The 10,018-nt window shown below is 33.9% G+C and overlaps 1 protein-coding gene across 1 annotated transcript; it reads right to left on the minus strand.

The window, feature by feature from the left end:
- Positions 1-173: 173 nt before the first annotated feature.
- LOC136218675 (transcription factor bHLH104-like) lies at positions 174-2,481 on the minus strand. The gene is made up of 5 exons (XM_066005711.1): positions 2,156-2,481; positions 1,852-1,920; positions 1,125-1,208; positions 772-934; positions 174-634 (listed from the first exon to the last, which is right to left on the minus strand). Exons 1-5 carry the CDS (start codon positions 2,257-2,259, stop codon positions 392-394), a joined length of 663 nt encoding a protein of 220 aa, XP_065861783.1. The 5' UTR covers positions 2,260-2,481; the 3' UTR covers positions 174-391.
- Positions 2,482-10,018: the final 7,537 nt, after the last annotated feature.

Consider the following 10,018-nt stretch of genomic DNA (forward strand, 5'->3'; position numbering starts at 1 on the left):
AATTTTAGTAAGTAAAAAAGAATTGTTTTTTTTTTTTACTTTCTCATACTATCGCACTTCAAATAATTAATTAGCGAGAGCAATGACATTAATCATCTCTGACTATCTCTGTTTTGGTGAACAGAAGGTTGAAGTAGAAAAGCTACCTAGAATGAGAAGTTTCATCAAGATCATGAGGAGAAGATACCATGAGATTCATTTGAGAAAACAATTGCCGTCTAACTACATTTATTGTCAATCCCCAACAAAATGTTTGCGAATAATCAAATGTCAAAATCAGGAAGTGAACAATCAGTAGTTATATTTACATTTGATGAGGCAAAAGTTGTTGGATGATTGAAGAACAAAGCATCCATAGCTAAGAGAATATTGATTGAAAACGGACACCAACTTATGCAGCAGGCGGCCAGTACTCATGATCTTTGGACGTATCACGGGCAGCTGGAGGCAGCCACATAGGTATCATACCATAGCTCGGAAAAACAGCTAACTTATTCATCCCAGCTTGATAGGCTGTTGGATGGGTTGGCATGAATCCAGGTGGTCCAACTGCCATTATCTTCAATTGTTGCTCCATCCTTTCTTTATCTGCCTTTAGGGAGAGTTTCTCTTCGCGAAGTTCATTTTTCTCAGTCTGTTGCAAGGCCAAAAAATTTAGAGAGCTAGAACTTGAAGGAATATCAGTCATCACGACGACTCGAAATCAATTTCATTGTATATTTCATCAGTATCATATTTGTATGCAACAAAGAATATGGTCTGGAATACTACCTTCAGGTTTTTAATTTCTTCTACTAGCTTTTCATTTGTTTCTTTGAGCTCTTGGGCTTCATTTTTCAGTTGATTCAGAACTCTAATTGCATCATCAAGTATGCCCGGTTTATCATTTCTAGCAGATCTCCCAGGTTCCAAAACAGAGTTCAAATCCTGAAACCTGCCGTCATTGTATATTCATCTAGTCAAAATGTATTTATATACTAATTTCTAGGAACAAACCAAAGCTTCAACAACTGCAACAAGGTGCTTAGACACTAATCTTCTATGCATTTATAAATCAAAATGTTCTCTTTAGAAGCAAACAAGGCCATGACATGAATAAAGAATGTGATCCATAAGAAGCATGCCTGTCATTCAATTTCTCCCTCCGCAACTTCTCACGACAAGCCTTAGTCGTGGAAGTTGCTTTGCTGCAAGAATCAGTGCGTCCCCTGTATATTGTTAACAGAAACAAAATTAGATACAAGGCCCGCTAATACAATAACATGGATGCAAAAATTCATCATAAGCAACATAGAATGTGGGAAGAATTGGTTCATTCACTAAGGACAAATCAAAGTCAGTCTGTGCATAACTTACTTACAAGTTTTCTTCTTGCTAGAACAACAGGAATCAACTTCATTTTATAAAAGGGTAAAGTTCACAAACTAATCTGAAGAAGATGGAGTTAAAGGAGATGTGAGAACCCATGTATGGATGCAGCTTCTAAAGGTTATGCATATTTTACCATCTCTGAATATTTAAAAGACGACTAAAAGTTGTCCTTTTACATATTAACAGTCAATTAAAAATCTATACTTAGCATATAAATCAAGCAGTCACAGAAACAAATCTATGCATAATGATAAATTGATAATCAGAATGCTACTCTTGGCTGAGAAATTTCAAATTTCATATATGAAAAGTACAATGAATGAAGATAATAATAAACAACATATATAGCTGTTATTCAACAGAACTTGGAAAAAAAGTTGTTAAAACTCATATAATAAATCATCATAAGCAAATAGAGGAATATGCTCCAAAGAAAATCCAATCATGTTGAGCTCGAAAATCAAGGACAGAAAAGTATACCTCTTTCGCGAGCTCTGGTTTTCATGCGATAAAACTCCACCAGATGAAAAATCAATGTCCACGCCACCACTGCAGATATTTAATATGTCAAAAAAATTCAAAAACTTGACTCAAAGCAATTCTTAAAAGTAAGCACAAGGGAGTTTAAAAGAAACCCCTAATTCAATCCCACGAAACGAAAATATTGGGTTAGAGCACATGGATTAATCAAATTACAAGCAATCGAATAGAAGGTTGATGAAATGGAAAAGTGATTGCTGAAAATTAACAACCTTGGAAAGGAAAAGAGAAGCAATGAAATTACCTGTGAGTATTATTCGGCCATAGGAAATCAGAAGAGGTTGTGGTTTCCTCGATGAAGTCGTAATCAAGAAAATCCCAGCAAGAACCTTCCTCCAACGAATCCATATCTATGGATTTGGGTATGCGAAATTGGAAATGAGTCGATTCAGTTACAGATTTTTGTTTCAAAAATAACAAGGAAGATAGTATGAGGTTGGGAACTGAGGAAATTGAATTTTGGGAAGGGAGGAAACAGCAGAGGCTAGGTTAGAAAAAAGAGGTCCAATAGATATGGAGCACGTGGAAGAATAAAACATGATTGGTTTTGCGCGCCGCCGCGTCGCGTTTTAAGGACCGAACGTAGTGAGCACTATATATTGTGCTCTCCAATGGTGCATCAGAGGCTATGGTCATAATGGGGCTGCGCCAACCCATAATTACTCACCTATTAACTGGTTGACCTTGCCACTTGTAAAATTTTGTTTCTTAAAAATATCCTCATTTGAGGGATTCTGATATGTCTTTAAAAAGAATATATTTGCATCCACTCAACAATATAATCTACTTGATGGAGATAGAAAAACTATAATCCCATTTATTTTGCTGATTCTTTTAAATATATATACATCAAATAACTTTCATTTTTTAAAAGATACTTCCTCTATTTTTTTTTTTTTTATATAAGTCATTCTAATATTTCATATAAATTAAAAAATATATTAATTAATTAAAAAAAATTCTCTCATATCACTATTAGGGAATAAGCATTGGAATATTAAAAAACACATATACCAATATAAAAAATTTTAATATTTATTTGGACCAAAAAACTAAACTAAAAATTCTTGAAATCCTAGAATAACTTATATTTGACGAAAAACTAATTTGCTAGAATGACCTATATAAGTGAATAGAATGAGTATTTATTTTGAGTTGTATATAACATTTACATTGTTTCCCATTTTGATGTACAAATTTCATTTTTACACACAAAATTGTACGAACTTATAGTGACATCTCACTAAAGTGTACAACAGGTAAAAGTGACCGTTCAACCCAGTCAAACTGCCACATCACCAATTTTTAACTCAATTTTAATAAAAAAAATGGGATCCACCATCTTCTTCAACCTTATATTTTCATCCTCGTTTTCTCTCTCCTACATTTTCCTTTTACAAACATCACTCCTCTCTCTAATTCTCATGTTCTATCTCTAACTCTCCTCTCTCTCTAATTCTATCTTTCTCTCTCTAAGTTATATTAAACTATGTGATGTTATCTGTTAATTTTACATGGCAATGTTATTACTGATATTAGTGCCGTTTGATACTTATAAATTGACTATGAAATATTAATTAACGCAATTGCAGCTGGTGACCCCAAAACATCAAAATATGCTTCCTTTCACATCCACCACATCAAGATAAAATTCAATCCATCAACTTGAAAGCGAGTCACTATTCTAGAGATAGGATAGATGTAATACACACAAACACATAACACGTGAGTCACTATTCTCCTCATATCTGTTATCCTTCATATCATCATCATTTGTGTGCTGAGAAATGCTTCTTCATTTCCATCTCCGATCATCAATGGTCACCATGCTAACTATAATTGTTTTTATAATGATAAATAAGCAGGATTTTAATCTTAATAATAATTACGTTATCTTCGTGTAGATATGCTCCAACTTATGCCTTGAGTTAGAGAGAGAAAGATAGAATTAGAGAGAGAGGAGCATTAGAGAGAGAAAGAGAGAGATGGGAGAGTTAGAGAGAGAAGTGATGCTTGCAAAAGAAAATGGAGGAGAGAGAAAATGAGGATGAAAATATAAGGTTGAAGAAGATGGTAGGTCTCGCTTTTTTATTAAAAATTGGTGATGTGTCAGTTTGACTGGGTTGACCGATCATTTTACATGTTGTACACTTTAGTGAGAGGTCACCATAAGTTCATACAGTTTTGTGTGTATAAATGAAAGTTGTACACCAAAATGTGAAATGGTGTAAATATTGTACACCACGTATGCAATTTACCCATTAAATATATCTTATCTAAGTATCATAACATTTATAAATATAATAAATAAATAGAAAATTAGATGAGGAGCCTTAACTATGAATAAACCACAATCATAACTATCTGAATAAGAATACTTGTAGTTAGTCATCTAAGAAGTATCATATGTTTAAAATATTTTAATTTTTTTCTCAAAGTAAGATATGTAATTGATTTTTTTGTATCTTTTCTCATAGTTGTCGTGAGAGCGAGGGTTTTACTCTCCGTTCTTGAGAGTTTTTGTTTTGATATCATGTTTCCCTTTGCTTGAGCATGTTAATTATGGAATTTGGAAGACATGTTGGCTAATCTTTCACTCCAAGAGGATAAGGCGGAGGAGGTGGTGCTGGAAACTGATAAGAGGACAATTGTTATCACCGTTGTTGTGAGAGCTAGGGTTTTTCTCCCCGCCCTTGAGATTTTTTCTATCAATTTCATGTTTCCCTTTGCTTGAGCGTGCTAATTATGGAACTTGGAAGACATGTTGGCTAATCTTTCAATCTAAGAGGATAAGGCGGAGGTGGTGGTGCTGGAAAATAATTCTGTTAAGAGGACAATGTTGGAGTTTATAAAGTGTCCTAAAAATAATTGTTTTAGGATATAAATATTAATGAATAAATTGTTTATTTAATCATTTGTTTAGTCAGATATATAATATTAAAATGTAACTATATATATAGGCACAAATCTTTCATTAAGAAAGTAATCCCAAGTTTGTTTAAGTAATTATAAAGTGTTCATACAAGAATGAAGTGAGAATGTACTTTAAAATAAGATCAATAAACTTAAAATCAACCCAAGTCAAGTAATATGTTATAAGGGTTGGCATATCACTGTTGAGACTTGCATGTAACAATGTTTTCTGTCGAGACAGAAAGCTGATCTCACAAGCTTTAGATATTTAGATATCTAGACAGTTACATGGATCCGGTGAAGGAGTTTAGTAGGATTGGGACCCGACTTGAGATAACAGTATGGATTAATTTATCTAAATATGTCAATTGTTCATCTCATTGGTATTAGTAGGTATAACTAATCCTCAGACTCAAACATTCGATTAAGTAGTGATTCTATATTATGGAGTGTGATACTTTGATTCTGTGCGAGCACGATCCACTACAGGTGAGAGCCTGGGGTGTGTGAGAGCATGGTTGGGTATCACATAAAGTAATTGCAGAATAGTTAATATCGGATTGAGCATTCGTCATTCCTGATAAATGGGAGATATATCCAAATGGCCGCTTGTGGTGAATTAACTGAAATCCTTGCAAGGTGATAGAGTTAAGAGTAGAAATAGATATTTCACTTAACTTATCTTTCAGAGTGAATTCAACCTGTACAAGTAAAACGGACTCTTCGTTATATGTAACCTTGACACGTTCCATGGTTATAAGGAATTGACCAATAGGATATAGTTGATGAAGGATCGTATTATATTGTACCTAATGCAGAAAGGTTAAACGTCAGTTATCAACCTGACTTCTTAATTGCCCTGGGGGAATATCATAGGTTCTGCTAGTAACAACTCGCGACAGTATTCCGTTATATATATGTTGGAATTAATCATGATGAATTAATTTCAAAGGATATATACGGCTAGTAGCAATAAAGGACCTAATGGGTCGCATATGGGACTTGGAACCAGATGACAAAAATGTAATTAGTGAGACACTAATATATGGGTTGAAATTTGTAATTAAATTAGGGATAAATTAATTTGATCAATAATTATAAATTAGATTATAATTGTGAATTAAATTAATAATGATTATCTGATAATTAAATTACTAATTTGATTAGTGATATTATCTAAATATAATTAATTATTATTTAGATAATAATAATAAGTGTTTATTTAATTATCTAATTAGTAATTCTATTCCGAATAAGATTCTAATTAATTAATTAACTAATACAACTAGGATTAGGGTTTTGAGAAGTCTATAAATAGACTCCGTAGGCCCTATATTTCGACACACTCAATAGAAGAGGAAGAGGAATCGTTCCGTCTCCGTCTCGGCTAATTTACATTATTTCTTACTCTCTCTCTCTTTGATCTCGTATCGATTCTGTTAGAGACAATCATTGCGATTGTTTATTATTAAGGTTGATTACTGATAAGTTATTGTTTTCTTTGTTGAACAAATCGTTCGTGGCTCACGGATTAAATATAAGAAGTTGTGGGAACTTCGTTTGCAACTGTAGATAGTTCTTCAGAAAAGGTATTTCATTATATCCCTCTTTATATGAAATAACAATTAACAGATCTTGGAAAAGGGAAATAGATAAAATTTTATTATTCTGCTACGCCTAGGCTTGTCTATTTTCCTACAGATAATTAGTATCACCATTGTTGTGAGAGTTAGGGTTTTTTCTCCCCGTCCTTGAGAGTTTTTTATATTGATTTCATGTTTCCCTTTGCTTGAGCGTGCTAACTATGGAACTTGGAAGATACGTTGGCTAACCTTTCACTCCAAGAGGATGACACAAAAGAGGTGGTGCTAGAAAATAATCCTGATAAAAGGACAACGGTTATCATTGATCACTGTCTAGTGATTTCTGTTCTTAATGATCGATATGTGCATTTTGCCTCGATGCAACACTCGTTGGGTAGCATATGTTGACCTGGAAAGGGATTGTGTACCCATCAAATACCGAACTAACCTTTTCATTTTCAATTTTTCCATATGGTTGATGTGAATGGAGTTCTAAATGGTGGAACATGGGTTTTTGATAGCCACCTTCTAATTCAATAGAAGTTGAAGAGTGGATATGATCCAAATACAATGGAGTTTTCTTCAATTATTATTTGGCTACAAATCTACAACCTTCCAATGGGTTATATGTTGTTGGCTATGGGTTAGTAGTTAGGGGGATTTATGGGGAAATTTGAAGCCTAATGTTGATGCTTCTTGTCATCCAAACATCAGTACAATCGGCTTGGGGGTATTTGTGGATCATATGGGTCTATTTAGTAGTGTCTTTTCCAATCCTAAAATGGAATGCTTCTCTCTAAGAATTGTTGAACCTCTTTTATCTAAAAAGATAGTACTATACTTGAAACAAACAATGCATGAATCATAATTCATAAGTAACCTATCAATTTATGAAATCTAAAAATAAATAAAAAATTATCCAAATATAAAAAATTAAACATCTAAAAAAATTCGTATAAATATATAATTTTAAGAATAGACATGAGACATTCTTATGGGGACATGGTATGGGGATATAGATCACCATGTGATGGGATAGAGGTCCCCGCCTCTAGGCAATTTTTTCCATCCGATATGGTAATAATTGAATGGGCTAAACGTTTGGATTTCGGTTAAGGCATGAATCTAGCATTTGGGTCCAAGCCTATGAAAGAATACATTAGGTTATATAATGGATGAATAAAGCTTCGGTTAGGAGTTTCCTCAAGGGACACGTGAACCAATAATCACTCTAGATCCCAAAGGCATGCTCCGCCAACTCATATTTGACACAAAACAGAAAGATAGGGTAAATTATATACATGGTGTATAATCTTTACCTGTTATCACACTTTGGTGTATAACCTTCAATTTTGCACACTAAAATGTACAAACTTCAGGTGACCTCCCACTAGGGGTGGGCAAAAAAACCGATCAAACCAGTAACCGAACCAAAAACCGGTAATTCGAACCGAAAAAGACGGTTAACTGAACCGATGATTTTCTTAATGGTTAAAAAAATATATAGGTACCGGTTTCGATTTCGAGTTAGAGTTTCAAAAACCACGGTTAACGGTTAACCGAACCTTTTAATAAATATAATTTTTTAAAAAAAAAATTAATATATAATTATATAACATATAAGATTAAAAAAAAAAGTCTTTAACATAGATTATAACATATATTAATATAAATATATAACATAGATTGTACTTGAATGTAAACTTGATGGATTAATGTTGTAATAAGTACTTTGACGAAATATTATTTACATTTCTTTATGTTTTAAATTGTAAACTTGATGGATTATTTTTTTAGTTCGGTACTTATGTTTGAATTATGAACTTTTATATGAATTCATTTCGTTTGAATTTTTAAAATTATGTTATTTTAATATTCTTTAAAAATTTAGGTTTGGGTAAAAGTTATGGTTAACCGTTGATTTTTAGTTAACTGGTGAGAATTGGTTAAAAACCGTTAACTGAAAAACCTAACCGAAATTAATGGTTAACCGGTTGTATGGTTAACCGATTGATATGGACCGGTTTCGGTTTGGATGGTTAAAAAACCATTGATAACGTTTCGGTTAATTTTTTTGCCTAATGGACTGGTTAACCGAACCGTGCCCACCCCTATCTCCCACTAAAGTATATAGCCGTTTTTTATGACCGGTCAACACAGGTCAACGCTGCCACATCAGCAATTTGACTATTCTAAAAGTCAAAAATTGACACCCTATTATGAAATTACTAAAATAGTCTTGTCACCTTCCTTTGCAACTCCTCTCTCACTCTTTTCCTTTCACTCTCTAGATCCTCTCTCCTTAACTCATCTCTCTCTCATATTTATCTATCTAACAACTCTCTCTAAGTTTCTCTCTCTCAAATCCTTGCTGACTATGGAAACATTGGTTGCTTCCCCAAACACAGAACCCGATTTAGCGTGATTTTCTTCTCAATGATGCATTTGATCAGCAGCATGAAAAAAAACAGGGACCTCGAGGTGCTTTTTAAAATTATAAACCCTCTCTTTCAATTTACAAACCCTCAGCAGTCACCACTTCTTCCACTTCCCTGCCTTGCTTCCAATTTCCCAACTGGCAAATCGGCGCCGATAATCTTCAGTTATAACCGGCTTTCCTAACCTTTACTGGTCCTTCCCTGAGCTCCTTCAGTATATCAGTTCCTTACCTCTATCGCTCTTTTCTTCGTTGATTCTTTCTATTGTTGCTGGATAAATCCACTCCTCCTTCACCGCTTCCAAATCCAAGTGGGTCTTATTAATTTTGCTTCACACAAATTACCTGCTTTGTGTTAGGGTGTTTTGGATCAAAATTAAGAAGTGGAAGAGTTTAGCCAATGTCTGCATCGTTTTGTTTTTGATATAGTCGGTGGATTGCACGGTGTTGGTGTTAGGGTTTTTTTGGGATCAAAATTAGGAAATTCCCCAGCATATTGTGTTAGGGCCTTTCTTCCATCACTAATCCATGATCTAGGATCTAAAGATTTATCTGTTGTCTGCTTTCATGATTTATTCAAAGGGTTTATTCTTATGCTTGACAGCCTTTACTCTTTTAGTGAGTTGAAGAAACCATATTTAAGAGAGAGAGTTGAAGAAACCCAGATTTTAGAGAGGGAAAGGGAGAGAGAAGTTGCAGAAAAATGAAAAAATTGCAAAGAGAGAGAGGGGAGAGAGGTTTTAGAGAGATAATGTTGGGGGTAAATTATATACGTGGTGTACAACATTTACCCCAAATCACACTTTGGTATACACGCCCAAAATTTTGTCACACTAAACCGTACGAACTTCAGGTGACCTCCCACTGAAGTGTACAATCGATTTTTGTGACTGGTCAACGCTGGTCAACTATGCCACGTCAGCATTTTTCATTGTATAATTAAAAAAAGTAGGACCCACTTTTTATGGAATGACTAATATAGCCTTATTGTTTATAAATTTACTAAAATACCCTTATCTTCTTCCTTCAACCTCTCTCTCTCATTTCTCTCTCTACATCTTCTCTCTCACTCCTCTCTCAACCATTTCCCTCTCAACGTCTTCAACCCTCTCGCTACCATTAAGAATTAGAATAAAAAAAACCACATCGACCATGGCTTAATATCGATTCCTAG

This window comes from Euphorbia lathyris, chromosome 2 (genome assembly GCF_963576675.1).
Source record: "Euphorbia lathyris chromosome 2, ddEupLath1.1, whole genome shotgun sequence".
NCBI lineage: Eukaryota > Viridiplantae > Streptophyta > Magnoliopsida > Malpighiales > Euphorbiaceae > Euphorbia > Euphorbia lathyris.